Raw genomic sequence first — 20,423 nt, 5'->3', positions numbered from 1 at the left:
ATGGTTAATGGCAATCCACATATCCATATCATGGATTTATAACAAATAAAAGAAACTAGACTCTGAGTTTAGGGGACGTTGAGAAATTTTAGAAAAGCAAAAATGATGGCTTTAGAAACTTTAATTACCTTTAAAAGTCTTCAAAGCTTAAAAGCCTAATCCCCAACTACAACCTTCGAATCTTAAGCCCCTAAAGCCCATTTTGAATCTTCGGATGTATAGAATATTGGTGCACTGGTGAATTGGGTTTAAGAAGACGCGATCGTCCTTATGGAAACAGCGACTTGACGCTGAACTATAAAGCTTGTTTGAGAGTATGGTCTTCGTTGTAACCTGTAACAGAGGCTATGGAGGGTTCAATATATACAGTGGCAGAGCCATAAAATTTTGTTACCGGGGTCAATATTTTTTTTGATTAAAAAAGTATAATAAAATATATTTTTTATAAATAATATACTATATAATCTAATTTTTTATTATTATACGTTTAAAACATTATAATTTTATGTTAGTGAACCAATTTCTAAATTAAATTATTTAAATTATAATTTTTCATAATTTGATTAAATTAATTATATACACATATATTATTTAATAATTTCTATATAAGTTATTGTAAAACCCAAATTTTAGCATTCATATAAATGTTTTATTATACTAATATAAAATCAATTGAAATTTAATAAATAAACATAGACTAAATAGTGCATGAATTTATCCTAAGAGGAAGACAAATACAGGATATTGTTTCAGGAAAAATAAATATTCACAGAAAATAAACTAATTTTCTGCAATCACTTTTTAATTTTTCTAACATTTACATAATTACTTTAGCAATAAACTCATTTCATGCGGCCTAAGGGCAGCCGCATCAAGAGTTCACATGGGGGTTCACACGTTTCCCGAAAAAAATAATTATTAAAAAATGCTACAGTAGAGACTCTGTCTCGCAGCGTCCCTTCTGTATGAACCCGGATCGTCACTGTTCAGCAGGCCCCACGCCACGTGGCGGCCTGCTATTGGTCAATTTTTTTTTTTTTTTTTTTTTAAAAATCAAACGAAAAAAATAATAATAATAATAAAAAATTCATATTATGAACCCCAACAGGGGGTTCATTAATGCGGCTGCCCTAATTTACTCATGGGGATTCGGTGGGAAAAATAATGTACGTGGGTTTGGGTTAGATTTAAAATGTTACAGTTGAAGTAACGTGGGCTCAGATTTTATAGGGGTCATTAAGAAACTTTAACTGGGGAACTTGAATATTTCGGGTTATTACAAATTTACAGAAACTATTGTAAATAACCAAAATTTATAGGGGTCAGCTGACCCCCCTAGCTCTCAATTGCATCCGCCTCTGTAATATATATACTTCTTTTTTTTGAGGGTTCCATATACTCAAACCAAATCCGATCGAGATGCTGCAAGAGAGCTTCTACTCTTGGCGAGAACAACCCTAGACGTATCTTTGAAGGTGAACCTCTTTTTCGTAGGATGAATCTGGTGTATGCAATCCTAGTTCAAAGTCAACGAAGAAAAGATTATGAAGTTTAGCGTAAAGGGTCGTGACAATAAAAACATTAACGATAGACTATAGTAAGAAATTTAAAAGAATGCATTTTCTAAAGGCCTTCTCTCAGTCTATCATCATTATACCTTTAATTTGGCTAATGCCATCATTTCTTTCCTTTTCTGGAATGACAGCTTCCTCTTCTGTAAGTGCATGATTATTGGTAGTCCCAGCATTTTGTCCTTAGTGTTTTTGGCGTGGGGTTCACCACATTTTTCTAAGAATTTTGCTCAAATGTTCTTAATTAAGAAACGTTCCAAGGGTTATCACTCACTGTTTGCAAGCCCCACTGACATGTGGTGGTCTGCAATTGGTTCATCATTTAATTTTTTTTTTTTTTTAAATCAAAGAAAGAAAAAAAAAAAAAAAATTAAGGACCAAAAAATGTCCCAGCCGATAATCATGCCCTAACAAACAGATATATACTTTTGTGATTTTAAGTATGTATAATGTGTCTCAAGACTGAAGCGAAAGTGTAATTGTACAATTTGAAACCATTTGTTTTTTTTTTGTTATAAAATAAACAAATTTAGATGGTGCAATATTTTTCTACATTATGCGTCTCTAAATATAACATTAATTTCAATGTTGCATGACAACGATGACGAAATCAACCAATGGTCAATGTTTGCTTGTGTTACTTTGTTTGGTACATTAGGTGGTGAAAGTTTTTTTTTTGTTTACTAGCTGAAAGCTTCAAAATTTTCACACAGAAGGACATAGAGATATGTGATTAACTGAATGGTTTTGCATCATGTTTTATTACCATCTAAAATTGTCCTGATGAATAAAAATGTATATCGCAGCAACTATCTCTGAAGGGTTGTTTTGCTGGAGACACAGCCAAGGCTCATGCAAAGACTTCAATGATCGCTGGTGAAGGAGTCAGCAACATTAGAACCGTAGCAGCTTTCAATGCACAAAGCAAAATCCTCTCTGTGTTCTGTCACGAGCTACGTGTTCCTCAGAAAAAGAAGCTTTCAAACCTCAGGTTTCCTCTTTGGTCTCTCCCAGCTTGTTCTCTACGGTTCAGAAGCTCTAATCCTCTGTTACGGCGCCCACCTTGTGAGCCAAGGCAAGTCAACCTTCTCCAAAGTGATCAAAGTCTTTGTTTGTGGTTTTGGTCATTACCGCAAACTCTGTTGCTGAAACTGTCAGTCTTGCTCCCGAAATCATACGTGGAGGTGAAGCTGTGGGTTCGGTTTTCCCGGTGTTGGATAGGCACACCGGGATTGAACCGGATGATCCTGATGCTCATCTGGTCGAGACTATCCGCGGAGATATTGAGTTTAGGCATGTGGGCTTTGCTTACCCTTCAAGACCAGACGTAATGGTGTTGAGAGACTTTAACCTAAGAATCCGAGCTGGACATAGCCAAGCTCTTGTCGGAGCCAGTGGCTCGGGGAAGTGTTCTGTGATAGCAAGGATCGAACGGTTCTACGACCCTCTTTCTGGAAAAGTCATGATCGATGGCAAAGAGATCCGCAGGCTTAACCTAAAGTCTCTGAGGCTTAAGATTGGTCTTGTTCAACAAGAACCAGCTCTCTTCGCAGCAACCATCTTCCACATCATCGCATATGTGAAAGGTAATGCGACTGAGGCCGAGGTTATGGAGGCGGCTCGAGCTGCAAACGCCCACGGTTTCATCATTGGTTTACCTGAAGGTTACACTACAATCAGAGCCGGCCTTGAAAATATAATGGCTGGAAGCAACTTAAAAAATAAGGCCTGTTTATAAATAAAAATATTATGTAACACACTTGAATAAGGATCTGGTTACAAGACTCTGGTGGGGGAAAGAGGAGTGCAGTTATCAGGTGGACAGAAACAGAGGATCGCTGTAGCAAGAGCAGTGCTCAAAAACCCTACGGTGTTGCTTCTTGATGAAGCAACTAGTGCACTAGATGCAGAATCGGAATGTGTATTGCAAGAAGCTTTAGAGAGGCTTATGAGAGAGGCAGGACCACTGTTGTAGTTGCTCACCGCTTGTCCACAATAAGGGGGGTTGTTAAATGATAGCATCGGTGTGATTCAAGACGGGAGGATTGTGGAGCAAGGCAGCCATTCTGAGCTTGTGGGCAGACCTGAGGGAGCTTATTCAAGGCTGTTACAGCTTCAAACTTGATGGATTAAAAAACATAAGTGAGTTTGTGTAATTTTTTTCTATTGGGAGGTTTGTATGGACTATAAGTCTATAATGATAATATGAATATAGTGTAGATAATGAAGTTTATGAAAGTTCTTTTAAGTATATTAATTTTTATATATTTTTGGATAATATGAATATAGTGAAAATATATTATATTTATAATATGTATGTATATAATTTTTTATTGACAATAATGAATTAAATTTAATTATATATATTTATTTATATTATAAACGTGAAATATTCTGCTTTTCTAAAAAAATGTTTAAAATTTTATTTTTAAAATAGAAATTTTATTTTTGAATAAAATATAATTTTGTGATATTATTAAATGAAATAAATAAATTATATTAAATTATTTTAAAAAATATATATATGTATTCTAACTGCAAATATTATACCAAAAGTTTCACATCAAAGCATTGGATATACAAATCATCTGGAAAGCATTTGCATTATCTATTTGATATTTTAAATGTTTTTCTAAAAACTATTGATTGTATAATAAGGAGCATAATGCTTATGATATGCTTTGACACTCAAGGATATTGTATTCCATAGATTTCATTAAAAAAAAAATAATTTATCTTTTTTATGCAAAAAGTTTTATTTTTGGATTTTAAAAAAAAAATCGTACTCACTTTAAATTTAATATTAATTTTAAAATGCATTTATTTTGTAAATAATTTTATTTGTCTCAAACATTATTAATTAAATAAATATAATTAATAAAAAACATAAATATTTTTTAATCTATGTAAAAAATGTCAGGAGACAGTTTTCATGAAAAGATTGGAGTAGTAATATTATTATCATATTAGATGTATAAATCTCTTTTAGCTCGTTGAATGTGTATATTATTTTGTAATTTTATCTTAAAATTAATTCGTTACATTCAAATTCAACGTTGGCAAAGGTAAGTCGGTGTGTAGGAGTTATAGCAATCATTAATTGGTAATTTGACCTATGGGTTTGTGAGTAAAGCTATAGGTTGGCGAAGTGTGCTTAAACATCATTAAGTATTCTGTCGGGGCATACTATCATTTCTTTAAAACATTCTTTAGCGTTCGCATTTACAGTTTTCTACTTATGAGAAAGTCGAGACGTATACATGACTCGTTGAAATCACTATTATAGCATGCTGTTTACTATTATCACGCATTTTAGTAATCTCGTACTTAAACTACGACGTTGATTACGCAGCGTAAATCTAACTATTCTGTATAATACTAGTAAATCGTTGCACCGGAAAGTTCAATTATTGCAGGCTGTTTTTTCGTCTCCGAAAGACACTGTATAACTTTAAATATGAAGATTTTTGCTCTCATAAAAGAAATTTCAAAACTTTAAATTTGAAGTTTTGAGTAGTGAAACTCTATATTTAAAGTTTCGCTACTCAAAACTTCAAATTTGAAGTTTCATATTTTTATTTATATTTTGGTCTCTACAACTACACATAACATTTATGATTCATAAATATTTATTGTTTATTGTTTTAATCTTTATAAAAATTATATCTCATAAATATTTTAAGTTTTGTTTACAAAATCTAAATTTTACACATAAAATTAAATAAAACTTTAAATAAGATTTAAATAAGATTTAAAATATTTTAAGCTAGATTTAGACAACAATAATATACAAAAAAAACTTAACAAAAAGATTTTAAAAAATTACATGAAGACATAAATATTACAACACCACTAATAGTCAGGTAAGTTTGATCCGGAACCTTTAAAATTTTCAAATATTGTCCAATTTTTTTTGTGTAACTGAAGATGGTTGTTGTTGTTGTTGATGATGATGTCTTTTCATACAATTCTTTCTTGTTCATATTGAATATATTCACGAGTATTAATATCATCGATAAAAGTTAGTCTTTTAGCAATATTTTATGTTTTTTTTTATTTTCTTGTTATGATCTAATGTATTTACAAGTATTAATATCACCCGATTTCAACAATTTTTTTTATTTCTAATCTACAAATTAAAAATAAAGAGAGTCATTTTTACTTCGAAATGCACTAGTATATCATATATGCATTACGAAAATCACTTTATGGAATAATATGGTATTTTGCTTGAAGTTTAATATTAATTAAATTATTTTGTTTAAAATTTTATACTTTAATATAATATTTTATTAATTAATATTGTTGTAATATGTTTATATATGTGTAGTTATTTAAATGTTTTTATAAATTCAAATTAGTTATGACAAATATAAGTGTAGAACCTAAAATCTACACTAAGTATTTGATAGTGATCGGGGTTTGATATAGGGAAGACAAATGATGTAGGCAACGATATCTTTAGAACACAACGATGTTAAACAGTTTCCAGTAGGTAAAAATGGACTTTATTGATGAATAAGATCGAATACAATGAGTTGAACTAGATCGAGTGATACAAACGAGAACCGTAAAGAAAAGAGTCTAAGATCGGGAGTAAACAAGGTCGATGTTAGTGTGTAGCTCTCTCTAGGGTTTTCAACGTGTCCTTCTTCATGTCTCTTCTCCTTTCTTTATAGTAAGTCGACTTCGTGATCTCCGTAACTGCTCCGCGATCTCCGGGACTACTCCGCGATTTCCGGGACATCGACTCCTTCGCTTTCGAGCTCGATCGCTTGCTATGGGCTTCGGTTCCTTAAGGCCCATAACTTTGATCGCGGCCTATTAACGTTTTGACCGAAATTGGGTCCATCAATAAGGACCATGTTAGAAACGTACCGCTCGTATCTATCATATTTTCCTGGTCACCTACACGGATATGGGCTATTGCATTTCGGCCCATTTGAATACCCGGGAGAGGGTCTATCCGTGGGCTGCACCTTCCACCTGGGGGTTAGGTCTGTGTCTTTAATAGACCCGGGTTTAATCCTTTTAAGTTCAAAAAAAAATCAAGAGGATCGTTGGACATTAAAACATTGTGGAGCCTAAGAGACCAAACATTCAGTACGTGAAACCCACATGGACTAACATGTTACATCTCCCTTTGCAATCAGTTGATTATATAAATACATTTTTTTAAACACATGATAGATACGAGCGGTACGTTTTTGATGATTTTTGTAGTATTACTGTCGATGAATACAAATGGATTCTAAACTATGTTAATCCGTTAATCACGTTGTAATGGAAAGATAGGTATATGAATATTTGTTGACCGATTTTCTTTTCAACACCAGAGGTGTTATATATTGATGAAGTCCTTCAAACAAGATAGTAATCCGCATGCTTTTTTCATTTTCTTAGCTGTTTGCAGCACACTTAGTGAAGAAAAAAAGGATTTCATTGTTGCAACCAAAAAATTCCCATGTTCCCGACAAAAAACAATTTCTAAATTAATCCGCCGCTAATTGTATATTTATGATGAGTTAGTCTATGATTTAATTTGGTCAACAAAAAGTATTCCCAATTAGTATATTCCCAAAACAATGTGTATTCTATCCATTCTGCATATTGTGCTTGTTCGATGTTAATTTTACTGCAATCACCATTTCGATCCCTAGATTAACATATTTTCCATGTAATTTAATGTTGTGGTTATATATATAAAAATTGAAAATCAATTAGAATATAACTTTCTTGTTTTCTTTTGTCGAGTAACTTTCTTGTTTATCAAAATCAAAATAAATGTATTTATTAATTGGAGCATTTCATTAAAATAGAGAATAAAATCAAAATCAATGTGATGTGACGCTTAGGAAAAAAATAATTTCAAAATTACAGAACATACTTTGGTGTCCTCATGAAATACTGTAATAAATAGTTAGTACTAAAAAGTCTAAAATATTGATTGGCATGTTTCTCTCATCAAGCTATGTCATCGTCTGTATTCAATTAGAGCATCTCTGATTCATTGTTATTTTTGTTTCTATTTTTTTTATATAATAGAGATCTTTATTTTTTATCTAAAGAAAGAAATATCATTCTTATATTTTTACTCTATATTTAAAGATTGTTATTTTAGAAGAATACATTAAAATATATTTCATATATATTATATAATTCTCCTGTTTTAGAGTTGAAAATATCAAATAAATTCGAAATAGTCTTACAGCATTAAACTCTCAACCATACTCTCAAAATTTTTAAAATATCAATGTTTTATTTATTTTTTATTTTTAAACTTTCTAAAATTATTAAATCATGTATGAGTGACAAGTGTAAAATTTTCTCAAGTGTATTGTATGTGCTTCTCAAATGAGAACACTTCATACTCTCTCTTTTAAATTTTTATTTATTTTTATTTACTTAATTCATGAGAACACATATGAGAGCTCATTGTTGTGGATGATCTTAAGAAGATATGTTTTTTTCCTATCGTTTTGAATAAATAATTAAAATTTAACATTTATTTGCGTGTTTTTTCTCAGTTTCTGTTTTATAAAAGGGAAAAACATGAAAACTTTTAAATGTTTTTAAAAGTCCATGGACAAATTTTAAGCTAGAAGATTACTACTTTCTCCATTTCTAAATAAGTGTCATTTTGACATTTTTCACACAGATTAAAAAAAATGATTAAATTATATTTAAATTATTATTAATTACATCTATTTGACTGATAATATTTGAGATAAATAAAATTATTTATAAAATCAATGCAATTTATAATAAATTTTCAGCTGAAAGTAAATATAATTTTTATTAAAATTCTAAAATGATATTTTTTGTGTAACAAGAAAAAAATGTTAGAATGACACGTATTAAAAAGAAAGACTACCAGCTAAAAACACCAGTTACTTCATTTCAACTCTCAAATAGTAAATTTTTGTAGAAATGTTGGGAATGTAAATCACAACACCTTTGAGCTTATCTCCGAAAACAATCTTCAGTTGATTAAATTTTATAATACCTTTGTACGTTATATTTTATATGTAAATAATGGACAAACAAATTAACGACGTAATTAAGTACCTTGTGTCCCTGTATTAATCATGTTTAAGAATCTAAGAAGACATAATCCGAGATCTTAAGCAACCATATGGGACATGTATGCCGTCTATCATCAGGTATACTAAATCCCAAGCTTCCGAAACATAGAAGTTAAATTAGGATCGAGGAAGCATACGAGCATATCTTGGCTACTTTTTTGGGGGGCAATCAAGTGCATGGACGAAGCAAGTCCACGCTTGGTTCTATTTTTGATGCAACTAGGTGACTATCCGCCCCTTGTGCGGAGTGAAGTACTTTATAAAAATATATGTTACATACATATATGAATGTGCGTTCGGGTTTTATTCAGGTTCAATTTGGATCTATTCGGTTTTCGGGTTTTTGGGATCAAAGATTGTATCTTCATTCAGTATTTCTAAATTTCGGTTTGGATTTGGTTCGGGTCTTTACGGGGTCGATTCGGGTTCGGATAACTCATTTAAATTATTTTTAAAATTTTAAAACTCATTTTATACATTAAATTTCTCAGAATCAATAAGCAAAATAATATTACATATAAACTTGAATAACATAAATACCTAAACTTAGTATATATATACATATATATATTGGTTTGATTTGAATATTTGGATAGAGAATTAATAGTTATTTTAAGTATTTTTGGTGTTTTGAGTATACTTTAATTTAGCCATTTTTGCATATTTATTTTTGACTATTTGTAAGTATTTTGGACAACTTAACAGTATCTTATATATTTTAGATGTTTTTAACATGCATTGAATCTAAAAATAATTAATATATTTAGGTATATAAATCTATTTCAGATATATTTGGTTACCCAAAATACTCCAGTTCTGGTCGGGATCGCTTTCGGTTATGTAAATAACAAAAATTTTAATCCGTTCGGATATTTAATCAATTCCGGTTCAGATTTACTACTATTTTTGGATTGGGTTTGGTTCTGTTTTTTGGATTCGGATATTTTTTCCATTACGTATGTATTTACATATAAAATGCATTTATTTCATACGAAGTATATATATAATACACCGCAAAAAAATTTGTAAAAAGGGTTTAAGACACCGTAATTTATTTCAAATTATATATCTAAATTTTGTGTACAGTCGGATATAAAATTTAAAATTCGGTATTATATCTAATATTAAATGTATTACAATGTTTAGAAAGCTAAATATTGGTATTTTCATTTTTAAAAAGTGTCATTAAGTTTGATCAACTTAATTATAGACACTTCCATTAGTCATTAAGCATATAAGGGAAATAGAAAATTTAATATCATTTTATCAAGTAAGAATAATATCTATGGATAATAAATGAAGATTGTAATAAAAAAATACCTTAAGTCATATATTTGCTCAAATTGCCATCGTATACTTGAAAACTTATAATACATACAAAGTTAATATTATAAATTAAGTCGTCCGATAAGTCGTCCAGCTGGGAAGACTTTCCAGACGCCTTATTATAAGTCGTCTAATAAGTCGTCCAGATGGAAGACTTTCCAGACGACTTAATTAAGTCGTCCGATAAGTCGTCCAGCTGGGAAGACTTTCCAGACGCCTTATTATAAGTCGTCTAATAAGTCGTCCAGATGGAAGACTTTCCAGACGACTTAATTAAGTCGTCCGATAAGTCGTCCAGCTGGGAAGACTTTCCAGACGCCTTATTATAAGTCGTCTAATAAGTCGTCCAGATGGAAGACTTTCCAGACGACTTAATTAAGTCGTCCGATAAGTCGTCCAGCTGGGAAGACTTTCCAGACGCCTTATTATAAGTCGTCTAATAAGTCGTCCAGATGGAAGACTTTCCAGACGACTTAATTAAGTCGTCCGATAAGTCGTCCAGCTGGGAAGACTTTCCAGACGCCTTATTATAAGTCGTCTAATAAGTCGTCCAGATGGAAGACTTTCCAGACGACTTAATTAAGTCGTCCGATAAGTCGTCCAGCTGGGAAGACTTTCCAGACGCCTTATTATAAGTCGTCTAATAAGTCGTCCAGATGGAAGACTTTCCAGACGACTTAATTAAGTCGTCCGATAAGTCGTCCAGCTGGGAAGACTTTCCAGACGCCTTATTATAAGTCGTCTAATAAGTCGTCCAGATGGAAGACTTTCCAGACGACTTAATTAAGTCGTCCGATAAGTCGTCCAGCTGGGAAGACTTTCCAGACGCCTTATTATAAGTCGTCTAATAAGTCGTCCAGATGGAAGACTTTCCAGACGACTTAATTAAGTCGTCCGATAAGTCGTCCAGCTGGGAAGACTTTCCAGACGCCTTATTATAAGTCGTCTAATAAGTCGTCCAGATGGAAGACTTTCCAGACGACTTAATTAAGTCGTCCGATAAGTCGTCCAGCTGGGAAGACTTTCCAGACGCCTTATTATAAGTCGTCTAATAAGTCGTCCAGATGGAAGACTTTCCAGACGACTTAATTAAGTCGTCCGATAAGTCGTCCAGCTGGGAAGACTTTCCAGACGCCTTATTATAAGTCGTCTAATAAGTCGTCCAGATGGAAGACTTTCCAGACGACTTAATTAAGTCGTCCGATAAGTCGTCCAGCTGGGAAGACTTTCCAGACGCCTTATTATAAGTCGTCTAATAAGTCGTCCAGATGGAAGACTTTCCAGACGACTTAATTAAGTCGTCCGATAAGTCGTCCAGCTGGGAAGACTTTCCAGACGCCTTATTATAAGTCGTCTAATAAGTCGTCCAGATGGAAGACTTTCCAGACGACTTAATTAAGTCGTCCGATAAGTCGTCCAGCTGGGAAGACTTTCCAGACGCCTTATTATAAGTCGTCTAATAAGTCGTCCAGATGGAAGACTTTCCAGACGACTTAATTAAGTCGTCCGATAAGTCGTCCAGCTGGGAAGACTTTCCAGACGCCTTATTATAAGTCGTCTAATAAGTCGTCCAGATGGAAGACTTTCCAGACGACTTAATTAAGTCGTCCGATAAGTCGTCCAGCTGGGAAGACTTTCCAGACGCCTTATTATAAGTCGTCTAATAAGTCGTCCAGATGGAAGACTTTCCAGACGACTTAATTAAGTCGTCCGATAAGTCGTCCAGCTGGGAAGACTTTCCAGACGCCTTATTATAAGTCGTCTAATAAGTCGTCCAGATGGAAGACTTTCCAGACGACTTAATTAAGTCGTCCGATAAGTCGTCCAGCTGGGAAGACTTTCCAGACGCCTTATTATAAGTCGTCTAATAAGTCGTCCAGATGGAAGACTTTCCAGACGACTTAATTAAGTCGTCCGATAAGTCGTCCAGCTGGGAAGACTTTCCAGACGCCTTATTATAAGTCGTCTAATAAGTCGTCCAGATGGAAGACTTTCCAGACGACTTAATTAAGTCGTCCGATAAGTCGTCCAGCTGGGAAGACTTTCCAGACGCCTTATTATAAGTCGTCTAATAAGTCGTCCAGATGGAAGACTTTCCAGACGACTTAATTAAGTCGTCCGATAAGTCGTCCAGCTGGGAAGACTTTCCAGACGCCTTATTATAAGTCGTCTAATAAGTCGTCCAGATGGAAGACTTTCCAGACGACTTAATTAAGTCGTCCGATAAGTCGTCCAGCTGGGAAGACTTTCCAGACGCCTTATTATAAGTCGTCTAATAAGTCGTCCAGATGGAAGACTTTCCAGACGACTTAATTAAGTCGTCCGATAAGTCGTCCAGCTGGGAAGACTTTCCAGACGCCTTATTATAAGTCGTCTAATAAGTCGTCCAGATGGAAGACTTTCCAGACGACTTAATTAAGTCGTCCGATAAGTCGTCCAGCTGGGAAGACTTTCCAGACGCCTTATTATAAGTCGTCTAATAAGTCGTCCAGATGGAAGACTTTCCAGACGACTTAATTAAGTCGTCCGATAAGTCGTCCAGCTGGGAAGACTTTCCAGACGCCTTATTATAAGTCGTCTAATAAGTCGTCCAGATGGAAGACTTTCCAGACGACTTAATTAAGTCGTCCGATAAGTCGTCCAGCTGGGAAGACTTTCCAGACGCCTTATTATAAGTCGTCTAATAAGTCGTCCAGATGGAAGACTTTCCAGACGACTTAATTAAGTCGTCCGATAAGTCGTCCAGCTGGGAAGACTTTCCAGACGCCTTATTATAAGTCGTCTAATAAGTCGTCCAGATGGAAGACTTTCCAGACGACTTAATTAAGTCGTCCGATAAGTCGTCCAGCTGGGAAGACTTTCCAGACGCCTTATTATAAGTCGTCTAATAAGTCGTCCAGATGGAAGACTTTCCAGACGACTTAATTAAGTCGTCCGATAAGTCGTCCAGCTGGGAAGACTTTCCAGACGCCTTATTATAAGTCGTCTAATAAGTCGTCCAGATGGAAGACTTTCCAGACGACTTAATTAAGTCGTCCGATAAGTCGTCCAGCTGGGAAGACTTTCCAGACGCCTTATTATAAGTCGTCTAATAAGTCGTCCAGATGGAAGACTTTCCAGACGACTTAATTAAGTCGTCCGATAAGTCGTCCAGCTGGGAAGACTTTCCAGACGCCTTATTATAAGTCGTCTAATAAGTCGTCCAGATGGAAGACTTTCCAGACGACTTATAATAAGTCGTCTGCGCAGTCTTTTGGATTGAAGTAAATACCTGACTCAAGATAGCAGCTTTCATTGATCTGCGGCCTCTGCTGCCCTCGTAAGCCAGTATCGGTGGAGACGGACTGTCTGCTCTGGGACCACCAATACTAGCACCCAATTCCGGCATAGCTGTGTACGTCTAGACCTGAAGAACTTGTATAAACCCATCCACGGTGTAACAGCCAGCAATTTCTTTGTTCCACAAAGAGTCCATCAGCACCTTAAACGCGACTCTCCCCCATGGATAATTCTCAAACCGTTCTAAATCCATCACTAGCCTTGCCAGAGTAGATCGTGTAGCGGTTGAAAACTTTCTCCCTTCAATGAATCCAGTGAAGATGGAGAGGTACGCGAGCCGCTTGCGATCTTCCCTGGACCAATCCCCGCATCTCTTCAGTGCTGCTATTATCTGATCAGTAGTTGGCCCAGCTTCCAGATGAACTCCCAGCATCCCCCAGAAAGAAACCATCTCTGGGGTAACGTCACATTTTGGTGTCTCAAGGTCCTCGATGTACTCGCAGTTTAGACCAGTGAGGTTTTCAAACTCTAACAGTGAAAACCTCAAAGGTTCTGGACCAACGAGAGACCACATCTCATACTTCTTCTTAATGTCCAGCTTGAAACTGAGCATGTAGTGAACCAGCCTTGAAGCCCAACCAAATCCCTGCTCCTTGAACTTGATGAAAACTCCCAAACTCGACTCCTTGAGCTCTTCAAATTCGTCATCAGTAAGAGCTTTCCTAAGAGCAGTATGCAACTTGCTGTTATCCGTATGATACGAAATGCTATTGTGGGCTTCTGGTTCTTCCCCTGATGTGTATAACCTACGGGGGAGTTCTGGAATATCCATCCTTTTTGTCTGCAAAATAATCAAAGACAACAATATAAGTCCAGACGACTTAGTAGACGACTTAAATTACTTACAAGTCTTCCAGTCGCAGAAGGAGTTGGAGTACTCGTCATTGCGGTTATAGATCTGAAAAAATAAACGTGAAACGGTGAGAATGAGTAAATTGATAGAGACAACGTTTTATGTTCATCTTTTCCTCGAGATTGATGACTTAGCGGCGTTAGGGTTTACAGAGAAACGGCGCTAAGGTTTACAGAGAAGAAGCGGCGGCGCTAGGGTTTAGAAGAAGCGGCGGCGCTAGTGTTTAGAACGTTGGTGACCACGGTGGCGAGGGCGACGGTTTGTTCGGAAATAGTGGAATCGGCGGCGCTAGGGTTTAGAGGAATCGGCGCGGCTAGGGTTAGAAGAAGCTGCGGCGACAACGGTGAGAATGAAGTGAGATAGATAGCCGATGTTGAGAACGATGGTTTGTTCGGAAATCGTGGGAATTCGAAATCGCCTTTGAGAGGGAGAACTGTTAGGGTTTCTGAATTTCGCGAAAAATGAAACAAAAAAAATAAAAATCACCTTATATATTGGGTAAATAATCCGGTTAGCTTTAAAAGTACATTGGTAAACTTTAAGGTTTGGTCCGGTTTAGACGACTTATTCTGGCTGATAATGTACAACAGACGACTTAATATTTAGTCGTCTGTTTTCAGACGACAAAATATTAAGTCGTCCTAGACCCTAAAATGAACCCCTAAACTAAAATGACTAGATTAACTAACTAACCACGTTATAAAATCTAATTATACTTAAATAGTGTTTACTATACACAGAAATGAACACGCATAAGTAATTTTAAAAATTTTCAAAAACGGTTTTAATTCTTTCCAAAATCTAACCCTAAGAACACATACAATACTACAACATATGTTGATGAAACATAAACTAAAGAATATCATGACTCACTACTTTCACTCATCTATGCTGAAAACAATTGAAATTTGTTATATCTTAATTTATACCTCCTAAGACATATGTTAATTACATAATTCCCATTTTTCACTTATCAAAATATTTTTTACAAAATTTTTAAATTATGTTTAAGACTAACTGTCCAGACGACTTTCAGTTAAGTCGTCTGGACGACTTATTTTCAAGTCGTCTAAACAGACGACTTGCGAGGGGTAGAAACGTAAAAAAAATTCCGTTTTTTTGTTTGGTCACAAGGGGATAGTTGTAATTTCAATAGCCTTTTAGGTTACTTTTGCCTTTGACCCAAATTGGAGTATTGTTTTGGGTTTGACTCCAAGTTTTGAGTCACACTTGGCAATTCTAAACAATATTTGTGATCAACTATAAAGATGGTCGATGAAAAAATGTACCAAAAGCATATAATACATTTATAAATGACTCTTACACCATTGATATTATGTCCACATATTTTTTTGGTTAATATCTTACAGACTATACCTATATAATTGGAATACAATGTAGGTTTAGATATGTATGTCATTGCAAGCCTTTATTTAAAAATAACCAATTATTTTAATTAACGTCTTAAGATCATATCGATAAAATAAGTATAGTCTGTAAACATTAAATTTTTTATTTCCTAATAATATACGCATCTTCTAAGTAGCGGTTGAGTTATTATTGGGTTCACCCCCTAGGATGATGAACCTATAAGTTCACCAACCAATAGTAGTTGATTATTTAATATGAGATATCTTTTTAAAAAAGAAACAAAACAATAAAGAATTTAATTTATATTATATCTTTTAAATAAAAATATAAAAAAACTTCAAAATAGTTATAATTACAAAAAAAATTAATAAACTAATATTGACAATGCTGTCAACACAATAGTAAACCATAAACCCTAAATTCTAAACTCTTTGATAAACCCTAAACTTTGGGGTAAATTCTAAACCCTAAAACATAAATATTAAAAACTAAAAGTTAATAACACTAAACCCTAAACCCTTGGATAAACCATAAACCCTAGAATTTATCAATTATTCAAGGGTTTATGGTTTACCAAAGGGTTTAGGGTTTAGTGATTAGGAGTTAGGGTTTAGTGTTATTAGTATTTTATTTTTAATGTTTTTAGGGTTTAAGATTTATCCAAAATTTTAGGATTTAACCAAGTTTTAGGATTTACCCAAGGGTTTAGGGTTTAGAGTTTAGTATTGTACTGACGGTGTTAACGATATTAATTTTTTTGTTGCAATTATTAGTATTTTTTAGGTATTTTATCTTTTTATTTTTAAAACATAATATAAATTAAATTCCTTATTATTTTGTTTCTTTTTTTTTAAAGATATCAAATATCAAATAACCAACTACTATTGGTTGTTGAACCTAGAGGTTTACCCTATGAGTGAACCCAAGAATAACTCGTAGCGGTGTATATTATGTCCCTAGTGAATCCCTAATCGATTTTCGACCAACAGTTTTTTCAATTACATCCTTAAGTTGTCACGTAAAATTAATTGATATCTTAATTAAATGTTAATTAATAAAGATTTTTTTAATTATTACAAACTACATTTTACATCTTTTTAATGTTTTTCTATTGATATATAAATGATAGTTATTAGGTTATAGACTTATAGTCATAGATAGTAGAGGACTTCAATATATTATCAAATCCTGCTTTGCTGCCAAAGTTTTGCATATTAAATATAAATTTTCTATATTTTGATCATTCCGATTTGTGTATCAAGTCTATGTTATTCGATTTTTAACTATAAGATTATGAAGTTAGTATTATTTAATCGTTTGATCTAAAAAGGAAAACGTCATTTATAAATAAATAAAAGTAAATATCTTCGATGTCTCTTTGCTGGTTTAGGAAAATTTATATTCTATACCTACCAATTTTTTTTCAATTTTATTTGGTTCAACAAAACGAGACAACCATCACTTGGTGGCCTAGTGGTAGGCGAGCTCTAGTGTTGCTAAGCAACCTGGGTTCGAAGGCACCCCGCTATGGTTAAACCATTTGGTGGCCACCCGGGTCCATCCTACACCTTCTTCTGTTTTTCAATTCTCGGTTATACAGAACTGTAATATCATAACTACAATGGCTACCAAGGTTTTATGTTGAAATTTTTCTTGAGAATTTTTTTTTTTTTCTTTTTGGGTCAAAATTTTCATGAGAAATTAAGTATTATAATTGTTACTATATACTAACAGACGAAGGTGTCAAGTTTTGTTTGTTTGTCAACTTGTTCGGATGTATAATTTATCATCATAGTGTTCGGTGTCAACTTTGTATGGCCGAGTATTGTTTATCAACTTGTTATGCTAGAGTATTGCTTTTCATCTTTTATTTTCCCAACGTAATATACTGTTTATCAATCGCCATGTTCTTATGATCGAGTAAATCAATCGCAATTTGTATACGGTAGTTTTCATAAGTTTGGTTCGAAATAATGACGGACAGATCTTAACACAGACTCTTGTTCGCCATACGTATTATACATACATTCGCCAAAGTCTTCATACGGGTATTAATCTCCTCTTTAAAATCGAGTGATCTTATGTTATATAATTATGGAAAAACGTGACAACGTTAGATTAAACTATAGTTTATATTATATGTTTTAGAATTCTTAGAAAAAGATTTAGAAGACATTTAGATGTGCCACATAAGCAAATGATATTTTTTTAATTATTACAAAATTGAGGTTACATTTTTTTAAATGCTTCTCAATTAATATACATGGGATACTTGGATTCAGCGGAAATTGAAAACAAACAACGGCCCAAATTTTACGTTAAAACAGCGATGATTAATATTTTGTTTCCTAAATTAATCATTAATATATATATATATATATATTTGTATGTGTACGATGAGATTATCATACATGACATAAAGTTTTATGTCCTTTTTAACATATAAAGTTTTAGTCTTGATGGAAGATAAGTTCAATCTATATTTTGTTGAGATCCTGCATATGAACATTATGGATTGTTCACTTGCTTGAAGCTAAGCGACTCGAATTTAAAGCAACCCTACAATACTAAACATATGTGATCATGCGGATATTGAACCATGATTTGGACCTCATTTGAAAATTCGGAAAATAGATAAATCCGTAGGCTGTACTTCATTTTTGGTAATGCGTGAACCTCTCCATAGATCTGGGTACCACAATGTTAAAAAAAATATTAATCCAATGCGGGATAAAATAACAAGTAGTAATGGAAAGGAAAATTGAAAGTCTAATGTCATCACATGGAATTGCCTTTTAGTGACATGCACACAAAGGGCCACATTGTTAGCTCAATATGAAACACTTCTCATAAATCCAACTTCAATTTCTACACCAGCTTTGGGAACACACAGTTCTTTTCATCTCTTTCTCCATTTTAAAATACGAACGCTCCTCCATTATTCAACATAATTATATTAAATACAATGGTTTATTAATATTTTACTAGTTTTCTAAAATTTTGTTAACAAATGAATACATATGATATTTTTCTTATTAAGTAAATACAGCGATATTTAGACTTGGATACGTCTCTCCATGAAAATTCTGTAAATAAGTTTACATTTTTTTGTTACAGTTTTCTGTCAATGATAAACATGCATGCTACAAAGTTTTACAGTAACTTGTGATATTTTTTTATGTGAAAGGGTATATCCCAAAATAGTCACTTATATTTTTTTGTTAAATAAATATGTCACCACTAATACCATTACATTGGAAAAAATGTTGTATTGTAAATCTAAACAAATTATATTATTCATCTTGACTTTTTTGGTCATGTATTATTTATCTAACTAATAGAACAAAACCACTGGATGATATTGCATAACGTTAACAAAAATAGAAAAGAAATTACATATCCATTTCACACTGATTAATGTCATATATTCATTTCGCATTTACCCTCTAGGTATATTTATATAGATGATATATAAAAATATATTTAATTTAAATGATTTTGGCAAGAGGTTATCAAGTCTCTTTTTCTCTCCCATTGCATCATTGTCTAGGTTTATTACTCTATCCCTCTCCTGTGGTCCTTCACGTCTTTAAATTCCTCTTATCACTTTCTCAATTTCTTTATATCTCTATAGTCTATACCCCGAAACACTTTCTTACACTTCCTTCTTTCTTCTCTTCTGATTGCTTTCCTCTTTCTTCTCTCACTTCTGCAAAACAATACAAGGCTTGTGGGATACATAAAAACCTCTAGTTCTACTAGATATATAGCTTCATTCCTTTTCATCCCTTATTAATACCACCTTTATTTTTCTATATCCATCTCCATCTCTTATCTATTGTTCAATCAAGAGACAGAGAGAAAGCACACGACTTAAGGGCTATTTTCTTGAACTATTGTAGAGTTACAGCTAGCTAATAAGTAAAAACCGACAAGAAAATGTCTAACAGGAGATCAAGACAATCTTCAAGTGCTCTGAGGATCTCCGATGACCAGATGATCGACCTTGTTAGTAAGCTTTGTCAACTTTTGCCCGAGATTCGTGAACGGCGCCGTTCTGATAAGGTATATTACATTATGCATAACATTCATTTCTTTTAACGCCTTCAAAGTATATATTTTGTTTTTATAAGAAATTTGTTTCCCTTTTCGTTAAATGGGACACAAATCAATAAAGAGTCGAAACTTTTGACTCCGGACAACATTATTGTTTTCTAATTTGATAAAGTGAAACGTCGAAAAGCCATGTTTTGTCATTGTGTGATGTCCGTGCATGTATGTGGTTTGATGATGTTTGCTCTTAATAATATATTAGGTGTCAGCATCAAAGGTACTTCATGAGACATGCAACTATATAAGAAAGCTGCATCGAGAAGTTGACAATCTCAGTGACCGTTTGTCGCAGCTCCTGGACGCCGTTGATGAAGATAGCCATGAAGCTTCCGTCATTAGAAGCTTGCTCATGTAACCTTCCAATATATGTACTTATTATAATTTTTCCAATATATATTTATTATATCTGTATTCGTGATTGTCCTTAATATATTTATTATAAACTTCTGAATTTTTGTCCAGCAGTTGCACTAATTCCTATTCAATATATAGTCTCCGAAATATATGCGTTATCTATTTACATAAACAATGGTAGGACTTTGAAGGAGAAAATTTTGATTCTCTCAAAGTACTGGACACTACTGTGGTATCTGAACTCGATTGTGTCAGTTAAGAGATTAAAGAAAATGCAGGATGAATAAATATAATGAATAATCCATTATTACTTTTTTTTTTTTTTCACCGAAGGTTTATATTTTTCTATTCATTACAGTGAGCCTAAAAAATGTTCAAAGATGAGTTTTTTTTTTTTTTTTTTTTTTTTTT

General features: G+C 33.4%; 1 protein-coding gene and 1 pseudogene across 1 annotated transcript; both read left to right on the top strand.

Annotated features, from left to right (window-relative positions):
* The first annotated feature begins 2,172 nt into the window (after positions 1-2,172).
* On the top strand, positions 2,173-3,696 carry LOC106324394 (annotated as a pseudogene).
* A 15,495-nt stretch (positions 3,697-19,191) lies between these two features.
* Positions 19,192-20,107, top strand: LOC106325673 (transcription factor PRE5). The gene is made up of 2 exons (XM_013763737.1): positions 19,192-19,610; positions 19,861-20,107. The coding sequence occupies exons 1-2, from the start codon at positions 19,485-19,487 to the stop codon at positions 20,011-20,013; spliced, it is 279 nt and encodes a 92-aa protein (XP_013619191.1). The 5' UTR covers positions 19,192-19,484; the 3' UTR covers positions 20,014-20,107.
* Positions 20,108-20,423: the final 316 nt, after the last annotated feature.

This window comes from Brassica oleracea, chromosome C2 (genome assembly GCF_000695525.1).
Source record: "Brassica oleracea var. oleracea cultivar TO1000 chromosome C2, BOL, whole genome shotgun sequence".
In the NCBI taxonomy this organism is placed as follows: Eukaryota; Viridiplantae; Streptophyta; class Magnoliopsida; order Brassicales; family Brassicaceae; genus Brassica; species Brassica oleracea.
The sequence above is the reverse complement of the archived record's forward strand: the minus strand, read 5'-3'. Positions and strand labels throughout refer to the sequence as shown.